Source organism: Dufourea novaeangliae, unplaced genomic scaffold (genome assembly GCF_001272555.1).
Source record: "Dufourea novaeangliae isolate 0120121106 unplaced genomic scaffold, ASM127255v1 scaffold25, whole genome shotgun sequence".
Taxonomy (NCBI): domain Eukaryota; kingdom Metazoa; phylum Arthropoda; class Insecta; order Hymenoptera; family Halictidae; genus Dufourea; species Dufourea novaeangliae.
Window position 1 is genome coordinate 1,481,883 of NW_015373901.1, and position 11,366 is coordinate 1,493,248.

Sequence of the window (11,366 nt, forward strand, 5' to 3'; positions counted from 1 at the left end):
TCGTGGCATCTATTCCGGGATAAACCTATCTACAAATTATAGGCAATACTTTTATCTGAAGCATGTAAAGTGATGCTGTCTTTGTGACACAAGGGTCATCGAGTAATTCTGTGGGTGAAGTAGTCCTTTTGTGTCTGTAGTTCATATTTAAGCTTCAAGGTCTAATGCGAAACCAATCTTGTGACCACCAGAACCGAAGTTCTTTCCATCAATATTTGTAGAAAGTGTCAGTGTTACACCTAAAAAGAAACATATAAATTATGTAAAACTGAAAAGTATCGTTACTATTCTATTTAATATTCCAGTGATTTTTGCAAACGATTTGTATTGGCATTTGACACGTCATTTTTTAGAAATTACTAAAACGAAATATGTAAAGCTACCTAGTATACTAAGCAATATTTACAATGAAGTTGTATGTAAACATAAATATTCGAAAATATAAATATATTTCTAACAAAACTAAAAACATACCATCGCGTAATTTTTGTTGATATCCTAGACCTATTTGAAGATGAGAATTGACCTTAGCTTTGACACTAGCATCTTTGTCAAGATTATACTTTGTACCAATTCCAAATTGTGTAACATTGTTGCTTGAATTCCAAGCAAGATTGATTGCTCCTTCCAGATCTGGTTTTACCTTATGGTAAATGGAGCCACTGAACTCACGGCCATTATCTCTAACAGAATAAAGAAAATGATGTATAATAAATTCTGTAAAAATTACACTAGAACCTTTGAAAACATAAATTTATACATACACTGCTGTGTGAAGAGCAAAGTCAGAAGCAGTGAATCCAAGTGCAAAGTTATTCTTTGTAAGTTTATTTCTTTGTGTATCAAAACAGGCCTGATAACCAGCCAACCATCCTACGATAAAAATCCAACATTTTATAATTCAAGAAAATTTTGCCCATTTAGCTCTGTCATTATTAAATCTTACATTCTTTATTTTCTGGAATATCTCGGACATTGGGAATAAAACAGGGAGGGACTCGATTGGAATTACAAGGAATCACATGGCAGGAAACATATGAAAAATATTAAATATCTAAAGAATAAAAATATTTAATATTTTTCAATTTCAAGTTTAGTGTTGTCAATAAAGGATATTAGTAATTGCACCACGAATTGTACATTTCGCTTACCTTGGTATCCTACAACTGCTGATGCATTAATTAGAGGACCAGCAGAAAGGCTGAGATCAAAATCTGCATTTGCAGATACATTTTCATGTTTGTAATTTGTTTTCAATTTTCCAGTCTTGGTCCTATAGTAATATAATAATTATACTTTTGTTTCAGAATTTATTAAAATAATTACAGTTCAATGACTGTGTAGGCACCTAATTAACACCAAAGTGATTAGTGACTTAATAGTTTACCCTGTTTGAGGTGAGAAAGTGCAACTGTAACCAAGAGTAAGACCACTGAGCAATTTATCCGCAAGAGTAACATCGGTAGCAAGTGTGTTATCGGTATTCCACTTCTCGCTAAATGTAAGTCCGTAATCTTTAATTTTGTATTTAGTCTCCAATGTACCGAATACCTTTCCAGTATCTTGATTGGACACCCCACCACTGGAGAATTCTACAGCAGAACTAGTTTTTGTTTTAACATCTAATTTGATCATGCCAAAGTGATATCCCTGGCCAAATACATCTCGTGCACTTTTGCCCAAGTCATTATATGATGGAGGGGCCATGATCTAAGAAAAGATATCAAACGAACATATAAACTTTTCAGTCAATTTTACAAAAGTAAGATACATTGTGCGCATATGTTACTAATATTTACGTATGTATCTTTATAAATACATGAGAAGTTTATAAATAGGAAATTATAGTAACTATATGCACTATAATATATAATTACATATTCAAGTATGTATAGCACTAAAGAATTCTAAAAATAGTATCCCTTAACCTACAAATACTACTTAAATTAGATAGTTCATAGAATCTAAAAGCAATTATAATTTATAATAAAATAAATGTTTATATTATAATCAGTTTATTACCCTAAAATTTTTAATAATTTAATAATCAAAAAGCAAAATTATACAAATTAATTTAGTAATATTGTGTTGCATAATTACGAAAACGTGTCCAATTACTACAAATTACGAATTAATGAAGATTGTTCTAGTTATAATATTCAGCCCTTAATGTAACATAAAAAGTTTTTAAGTTACAAATGTACATTTAGAAAAATCTAGTAAGGAATTTATTTCTATACAGATAGTACAATTAACAGCTGCATCACAAATATATATATACAGTAAAACTGATAATAATTAGAATAAATGACATAGGTAGGAATGTCAAATTATTTAGTTAACAATACGTTTATTAGAAACAGCGTAAGTAAAGAACCATTAAGATTACAAGGAAGTATTCACATTGTTATTTATTACAAACAATCGAATGGAAGTGAAATAATGTCCTATCTATAATTTTACAGTAATGTAGAGCAAAAATGGAGTGGTATTGACCTGTTCTAGGTATTACATAAGGGAATAAATTAGCGACTTTCAATACCATAAATGATTTGTATTTAAAATTGTTGCCCGCGAGATTTTTGGTTTTCAACAAAGACTGTCGTTCTTTGGATCAGGAAATAGAAACAAAACGCGAAGCATACACTAAAATCAGGAGAAAAGTCGTGAATGATAGCGCCAGGCGACAGCCGACATTACTATCGTTAACCCATGCCGGCTTTGCAAAAATTCAATATTCCACGAAAACCGCAAGGGCCGAGCTTACGAACAAAGGATTGAACTCAAATAACGCGATGCATGTGGACAATAAAATTCGCTGGTACTTACTGTTTTCTGTTATAAGACACGGGTGCAGAAAACTGCGCGACTTCAGCCGAGAATTGCGTACGTGAGACGGTACACCACCGAGAAAGAAAGACTATGACCTGCGCGCAGTTGTCCCCGCGCATGTGCAGTACAACAAATTCTGCAAAAATTGCAAACTATTTTTATGCGAGAATGTCAATAATATTAGCAAAATAAAATTACACAATGCACTCGTAAAAATATTGCACTGTTCCCGTTGGGTACGCGTTCGATTGTTTAATCGATGTGTTGATCCATTTTCGGGACGTTACGTAACCTTGAAGACCACCCTCGCAGGCGTCGATGTTACACGTATTCAGACACTCGAAGCCGTTTATCGAATTTCAAGGGGAAGATAAGGATGATGAATGGAGTGTGTCCTTCCAAAAGACTCGATGAAAAAATTGCATATGTAATAAATAAACACATTTAATACGTTTATCCTATACCCCCTTTTGTTAGATTTTCTTAGTTTAATTTTTTTGAAATCAACTAATATCAGTTTCATCAAAAACAAATGGCGGAGCTATCTTTTTAGTATGAAACTGTCGTTTTAATTGTATTATGACGCATATAAGCCTAGATAATACGACATGACGACATGAGATTGTACATAAGTGCCACAGAAACTAAACTGATTAACTTCGATTAAGAAAATGTTATTGCAAACAGTCGATGTCCCCCTTTCGCAATTTTTTTAAACAACACACACTAATAAACATTATGCAATAACTTGTTTAATAATAACTTTTTATGTTACGGTATATGCAATACTTGAAAATCATTTTTTAAGGATATTATTAATTGAGCAGCTTATAGAAAATGAAGTTGATTGGTTTTGTCTCCTGAATGGCTTATACAGTATACATTGCTGCTTATTATTTGCTCAGTTATATTTGTATCATTTTATTAAAAAAATACGTGAAGATTTTCGAATTATATCTTATCCTTTTTAATACAATAGGGATAAGACAAGAAAAATGTATAATTATTTGTTGAGAACCTCCAAAATGAAATTTAAAGTAGAGAAAAGTAAACTTTTCTTCGATAGGAGGATGAAAACTAACTAGGAGAATAGATAGATTCATGACGATTTTCAGATATGTAAAAATAATGATATATCAACGTATTCGACATCGTTAAGAATTATTTATAACCAGGGAATTATAATATTTTTAATACTTTGTACATATTATATGATCAAGCGATGTGTATATTCACGTCATACAAATGTATGGTCAATATTTTCAAGACGTAAATACGCATACGTATATTTTCATTTAAAAATAATATAATAACTTTTTCTACAGTTTACGAACGGTAAGTAATGCCAAATATATGTATATATGTAAAATGAATCTAATTTTTTAATTTTTCAATCAAATAAAATTAACGAAGAATGCAAAATTTTATTTCATTATTTCTTTTTAGAAATTATTCAAAACATGGACGATTATTTCTACAAAACGTTTATTTTTAATACTAAACCTACGGAACCCTTTAAAAAGCCATGAATTACGAAGAGAGAACGGCGAACCCAGTCATTTGACCGATAGTGATAAGTGTAGTGTTAAATGTAGACCTGGAAATGCCTAAGGCATTTCTCTTTTAGAAATACAAAATTTCACACTAGCTTTCATTCTCGATGTTCGGATAATATATTGTCAATAATTATTTAATTTAAACAGATGAAATGATTCTTGAATCAATCTTCATAAAATTAGTCTTCGACTTGCTGTTTCTATAATTGAGTCTTATTAATAGATTAAATAGTATCTATGTATAGGAACTGTTGGAATTCTGTATATACCTATGTAGTAAACATTATAATTTTAAAATTACACTTTGAGACTTATAACCCGGCGATATTGAACCCAAAAAGTTAGAACGAATTTTAACTGTTCATTAACTTACACGCGTTTATAACTACTCTCCAAAGTGGTTTCTCAAAATGGATACTTGCAATTCAATGAAACAGATATTATATGGAAGAAGTCAAGAATCTTATAAAAGATCGTTTTTCAATAATTCAGTAACTTATATTTCTAAAACTACCCTTCAAATTCGTTTTCAAACGAAGCCTTACAAATACAGTAAATCCTCGATCAGTGTTCGAAAGCTCCTCGATACTGACAAGCAGCGCCGGATTAAGGGGGAGGATAGGGAGAGCTATAACTCCGGGCCCCACTTTCAAGTAGGGCCCCGATCTGAGCCTCCCGTTTATGTCAAAAACTAAATTAATGAAATTTTGATTACTGTTCCCTTTTGTTACTGTCCCCAATGATATCTGTTTCAGTCGCATGTGGCCATTAATTTCTGAAATATTTAATGTTCAGTGTCGAGGAGCCTTCGAACACTTATCGAGGATTTACGTGTACACCTATAACAATTCAACGTAAAGGGATAGAGAAAACTAGGGAACGTAAATAGAGCGTTTTTAAATGAATCCTTAAAGTTGTGCTCGTGAAATCGATCTTCGAATTGTCTCAGGATCGGCTCGCGATACGGAAAAATGGCGCTCGTAGAAAAGTACAAAGTATTACCGCGACTCTACGAACCGCGGATTGTTTCGATGAGCAATAAGGTCTCCTGTTCTACAAACGTCGCGACGTTCACGGAAGTGCTTTAGATCTTTCTATGCGTTTCGACAGCCAAAAATATCCCGGCTGCCTCGGTACGAAACGTCGGAACACTCTCGACGCGAAGACGGTTCCGTGAAAGACGGTGATCGTCTACGGTGAATAACGCCATATAGATCGTACCCTTTGGCAGTCTCAGCACATAGTATATTTTTAATAAATCGATTTCATATATATAAAGGATCGTGCAGATTTAATTTTCAGTCGGTTCGAAAGCTTCTGCGTTCCTGTGCGTTTGAAAACGAATTGAGAAGACGGTTTTGTTGTCGGTGTTAATTGATTGTTGATCATGTCGCAGCAAAGTTCGGTACGTTTTGAACGGGATGCATAAAAAACTGCTGTGTTTAGTTCGGAATCGCTATTACTTCGATTTTGGTCGTTTGCATTTGGACGTGCAAACTTTCGATTGTTACCGTTGTAATAATTATTAACAGTGACAATGGATTGTTGGGGCTCATTTTTCAAATTTCTTGAACAAGTATTACTTTGCAAGTGCGAATGTTTGTAAAGAATTTCATTTGAAATGCAATTATAGACCTTGTTGAACTTTGTTAAACTTCAGTAAAGTTTATAATTGAAACTAAAATAATTGGTTTATGAAATGAGTAATCGATCAATTGTGAAATGCTTGACATGTTATCACTTTTAGGGGGCATCGAAGATAGATGGTAAGAGCTCCGAAGCGTACAAGATTCTCCAAAATGATCAAGTTGGAAGGTAATTCTAATCGTCTCATAAGTTTCATTAAGTTCGCACAAAAATTACATTTCTCCTCCTACATAACTTCCTTGCAAAAATATAAATTTCTGTATCTATAGACGATCTATCAAGAATTCGATTAAATGAAAACTTTATCTCATCAGTCGAAAAGATTATTTACCATAGAATAAAATGACTACTTTATTATTCTTCAATCATATTTCTATTTTGTTGTGTTCTACCCAAATCACGTTGTTCTTGCAAATACACCTACAAATACATCGCGGGCATAATTAATTATCCGAAAATAATTTTACTGTATTTTAATACGCGTGATGTAATATATGTCCGAAAATAATGGTACTTTCAGATACATGGTGGCGAATAGAGAGCTACAGCCAGGCGAGGAAATTGTCACAGAGATGCCATTTGTAGTCGGACCAAAGGCGTTCACTTACCCCTTGTGCCTTTCATGTTACACACCCTGGCCGCCAACGGCGAACGATAAACCGCTTTGTTCGAAATGCGGATGGCCGGTATGCTCCGCGGAATGCGAGAATCAACCGCAGCACAAAGATTATGAATGCCAGGTACGAGTTGCAAAGATGAAAAAATGATTGTAAACAAATTTTAAAAACCACCAATATTGACAATAGTTTTGTTTTTATTGCTTGAAGAAGTTCAAAATTTAATGAATATCTGCTTTATACGACTGCGACTTTATTACAAAAATATTTCCTGTATCATTCTAGTTCATAAGATAACCACTTTTATATAGATTAAGATTATTCTTTAAATTTTGTTCAGATGAGTACAACAATTTTAATCATGGGAGCCATGAAAACATATATTGCGGGGGTAAAAAACCCTTGACCTATACTAACCTAACCATTTTTCATATCATGTATCGTCTAAGATTGACCATTTAACAATGGGGTCTTTTTTTAACGACACATTAATGGTAGGTATTCGCACAAGCGAATGAAAAGTTCAATGTGGAGGCGGCTTTGGAGGAAACCAATGAAAATGGAGTACCCCAATTGGAATGCATAACACCGTTGAGGCTGCTGTTGGAATCTGAAAAGAATCCTGGAAGATGGAAGAACGAAGTGATGGGAATGGAGGCCCACACTCAAATAAGAAGCCGAAAAGAACATTGGAAGTTGGATCAGGTGAACGTCGTGGATTACTTGAAGAAACAAATCAAGCTCGACAGGTAATGGTGGACGTTAATGCAGATTGATTTATAAAAATTTGAATCAAACAAAGACTCGTTGATTGTTTTAAAGGTTTTATCAGATTCCAAATGAAGTATCAATTTGTGATGCCTTTGCATCGCTTGGCTGTACATTGAGAATTAAAATATGATAAATTTATATAAAAAAATAATTGAATGAAATTTTGTAGAAACAAATCAGATGAAAATTGTTTGAATATAACGAAGCATTGTTCGTTATAATGAAGCGTTCGTTATGGTTACATGTTATTTAATTTTATTTAGAATAAATTTCAGTTTTTTAAGACACCCTCGAAGGTTTAATAGCCCTGGGCCACAAAAAATCTTCATTCGGGCGTACATTTTATTTCAGATTTTCGGAAGAACAAATCCAAACAGCGTGTGGAATTCTGGAGATAAATACATTTGAAATTCGAACGGCGAACGGATACAGCGCGAGGGGTATTTACCCGACAGTCGCTATGATGAATCATTCTTGCGTTTCGAATACATGCCACAGTATTTCACCGACAGATTTCAGGTATAATGGTCATCTATTAAAGGAATATATTTATATCACACATTTTATACTTTTTGTTTCTTTATATGAACTTCTTTCATTGTTGTTCTCTCCCCTGTTCATTGCTCAGCTGTGCTCCAGATGTTAAGGAACACTCCATATTTCGCAAACTATTCATGATATTAAAAAACGTTCCAGACAAAAGTTAAATGGTATCAGAGGGCACATTTCTTCATGTAACTTTTTTCTATGTGAACGCGTAGAGGTCATATGAAGGTCAACTTTGTTGTTTTCTTTAAAAAGGAATCGTATATTTTTTAAAGCACTCCCTGTTGCGAACCTCTGGCTCTCACCTGTGGCGAATTAGTGCATTAAAAAATATACGATTCCATTTAAAAAAACAAAGTTGACCTTCATATGACCGCTACGCGTCCACATAGGAAAAAAGTTACATCAGAAAGTGTGCCCCCTGATACGATTTAATTTCTGTCTGAAACATTTTTCAATATCGTCAACAGTTTCAGAGATATTCGAGTGGATCAATTTAAACCTAGATACCACACGACGTCTTGAAAACGCCCATTTTACAGCTATTTTAGGTCTAAGGCGCCTTTAAGCCGTCTTCAAGGCGTCATTGGGCTTCGTGTGCTATCTGGGAATCGGACATCATGTATAAATGCAATACTGTGAAGATTTTCTCGGGTGTCGTTCACAGAATACGATTGCGTACCACGGTCAAGGTACCGCCTGGCGGTGAACTTTACGGAAGTTACACGCATTCCCTGCTACCGACGATGCTGAGGCGAGATCATCTTCTCGAGGGGAAACACTTTGCCTGCGCTTGCCCAAGATGCGCGGATCCCACCGAGCTCGGAACCCACATGTCCTCGTTGAAATGTAACAAATGCGACAATGGGATCGTGTTGTCGTTAGATTCGCTGGGTAACTATTGCGACGATGACTATCCATAATAACTTTAAGAAATAAGACGTCTTATTAGCGTTTTCTGAGGGTCCAATTACGATCGAAATACGTCCGAAATAAGGCACCTTAAAAATGTTCAATTTTGGAAGTTTATAAGATATTACAAGCGTCCTCAACATTTTGAACGAATGTCCATAAGACGTCTCTGTATTGTCTGGGCACCCTTATGCGATCGAAGTGTGTCGAAAATATAAATATTTTATAAGTACATGTATACATATGATACACTCCGAAAATAATTAAGGGATCACCTCTACGAACCGGTAAAATGGGGCCAATTTCAAATAATCGTAATTCTGGCAAAGATTGTCCTTTTGATATTATTTGGAACTGTAAAATCTCTATTTTCAGATGCTTTTTCAAGGAGTTAGCTGCGTTGCTTCTTGGAAAAGTTCTAGCAATATAAAGAGCATTTGGACAATTTTTTAAAATTGTCCAAATGCTCTTTATATTGCTATAACATTTCCAAGAAGAAACGTAGCTAAATCTTTAAAAAGGCATCTGAAAAAGCAGATTCTACATTTTCAAACGATTCATTAACAATATCGATACGACTAATTTTTCCGTTTTACGACTACTTGAATGTGTCCCAATTTTTCGGATTCATAGAGGTGAGCCTTTCATTTTTTGCGGAGTGTAAGTACTATTTACCAGACATTGTACAATACATATTGCCTTCCCACCGTTTCACAGACCCCGATAGCTCCTGGAAATGTACACACTGCGAATTCTCGACCAGTGGATCCGCGGTCCGAAAAGTGTTACAGATAATTCAAGCGGACGTTAACACGGTGGAGGCAATCAGCGGTGCTGATGGAGCCGACGCAATTCAAGCAAGGGAAACAGTCGTGAAAAAATATCACTCCGTTTTGCACCCCCGACACGCCTTCAACACTATGTTAAGGTAAGCATCGTCGTATTCTTGCACTTTCGAATATAAATCCTAATTTTACTGACCTGAATAGCTATGTATTACAATATTTAACAAAATTTTATTTTATTATTAATATAAATTTTTAATTGTTGTTAACATTTGGCGATACAACCATTAAGAAAAAAAAACTTTCAATATTTGTTGTTTTCTAGGGTGAATTTTCTTTATATTATGGTGAATTTGATTGATTAAATACATTTTTTTGGCAAATGGGGTAGACCAGTTAAGAACTTGGGCAAAAAATAAAATGAAGAAAAAAAGATAGGAGAGGCATGGATTCTAGTTCTATACTTGACAAATTACATTGGCAGTTGGCTCTTTTGGTGGAGGGGTTGAAACTGTACTAAAATAATTTTGTTGTGTTTTTGTTCTCAGGCACTCGTTAACACAGATGTACGGCCGTGTCGATGAGTACCTTTTAGACGATCTACCTGACATCGTGTTGGAACACAAAATTGACATGTGCAGAATGTTGCTTCAAGTATTAAACGTTGTAGAGCCGGGTTGCTCGCGGATCAGAGGTAAGAGATTATTTTATTTTGTATTTTGAATTTAACGTAACTTTGACGGCCAGTATCGCGTACGTGTGACTTTATTTAGTCAGTAGTTATCAATTTATAAAAATAGAAAAAATAACATTTTTATCGGTTATTGCTATAAAATCTGAAAATGTCATTTTGTATATAAGAGTGAAAAGAAATTTCCCAGATAGCACATGACGCTTTGAAGACGCCTATTTTACGGCTATTTTAGGTCTAAGGCGTCTCTAAGCCGTCTTCAAGGCGTCATTGGGCGTCATGTGCTATTTGGGTCTAATAAACTATGAAATCCGTCATTTCGCGTCTACCGGCATTAGAGAAACAAAAGTTAAATAGAAAGTTTAAGAAACCCTAATAGATGATTACATTACGTAAAAAGGAATTTAATGTTTGTATTAAGTAATGTTAGGGGTCTTATTTAGTTGCTTTTTCATTCATAATTTCGAATTATCTGCTGTGTTCAATTCACAAATTAGATTTAATTATTATTTGTTGTTAAAGGAATGACACTATACGAACTCCACGCACCATTACTTTTCGTCGCTAAAACGTTATGGAACGCCGGGGTGATCGACGAAGCCGCGCTAAAATCGAAAATGATCGAAGCCGCCGAAATATTGAAGGAATCGGCTGCCATCTTGTGCTTAGAACCGCCGGACACGGCCGAGGGACAAATAGGTCTCGTCGCGAAAGAATCGTTGGTTCAACTCGAACAGTCAATCAGCGATTTATGAGTACTTATTACAAATCAATACTTATAAGAAATCATGATTTGTACAATTGTACTTATTTATTAATAAATGTACAGGATGAATCACCTAATACAGCAGTCTCGAGTTATTAGAAAATTATTCTTCCTACGACAAATTTTTCTAAAAATAGAATACACACTCCTCTCGATTATTGTCTCGCGCCAGGGCATGATACTGAGAAAAGCACCATGTACAAACTTTTTAAATCGAATGATGTTATTTATACAATAGCACAT

At 34.5% G+C, this 11,366-nt stretch overlaps 2 protein-coding genes across 3 annotated transcripts; one reads left to right on the forward strand and one right to left on the reverse strand.

Moving 5' to 3' along the window:
• Nucleotides 1–121: 121 nt before the first annotated feature.
• Nucleotides 122–2,906, reverse strand: LOC107193666 (voltage-dependent anion-selective channel-like). Its single transcript, XM_015583154.1, has 6 exons — nucleotides 2,830–2,906; nucleotides 1,388–1,710; nucleotides 1,152–1,273; nucleotides 765–873; nucleotides 475–683; nucleotides 122–239 (listed from the first exon to the last, which is right to left on the reverse strand). Exons 2-6 carry the CDS (start codon nucleotides 1,705–1,707, stop codon nucleotides 148–150), a joined length of 852 nt encoding a protein of 283 aa, XP_015438640.1. The 5' UTR covers nucleotides 1,708–1,710; nucleotides 2,830–2,906; the 3' UTR covers nucleotides 122–147.
• Nucleotides 2,907–5,546: 2,640 nt separating this feature from the next.
• On the forward strand, nucleotides 5,547–11,191 carry LOC107193683 (protein msta). Of its 2 annotated transcripts, none has more exons than XM_015583175.1 (9): nucleotides 5,547–5,584; nucleotides 6,136–6,203; nucleotides 6,556–6,775; nucleotides 7,151–7,401; nucleotides 7,775–7,942; nucleotides 8,637–8,863; nucleotides 9,599–9,809; nucleotides 10,215–10,360; nucleotides 10,880–11,191. In XM_015583175.1, the coding sequence occupies exons 3-9, from the start codon at nucleotides 6,560–6,562 to the stop codon at nucleotides 11,110–11,112; spliced, it is 1,452 nt and encodes a 483-aa protein (XP_015438661.1). In that variant the 5' UTR covers nucleotides 5,547–5,584; nucleotides 6,136–6,203; nucleotides 6,556–6,559; the 3' UTR covers nucleotides 11,113–11,191. The 2 variants fall into 2 exon arrangements, with proteins under 2 accessions (XP_015438661.1, XP_015438660.1); XM_015583174.1 differs by lacking the exon at nucleotides 5,547–5,584 and adding an exon at nucleotides 5,705–5,793.
• The last annotated feature ends 175 nt before the right edge of the window (nucleotides 11,192–11,366 follow it).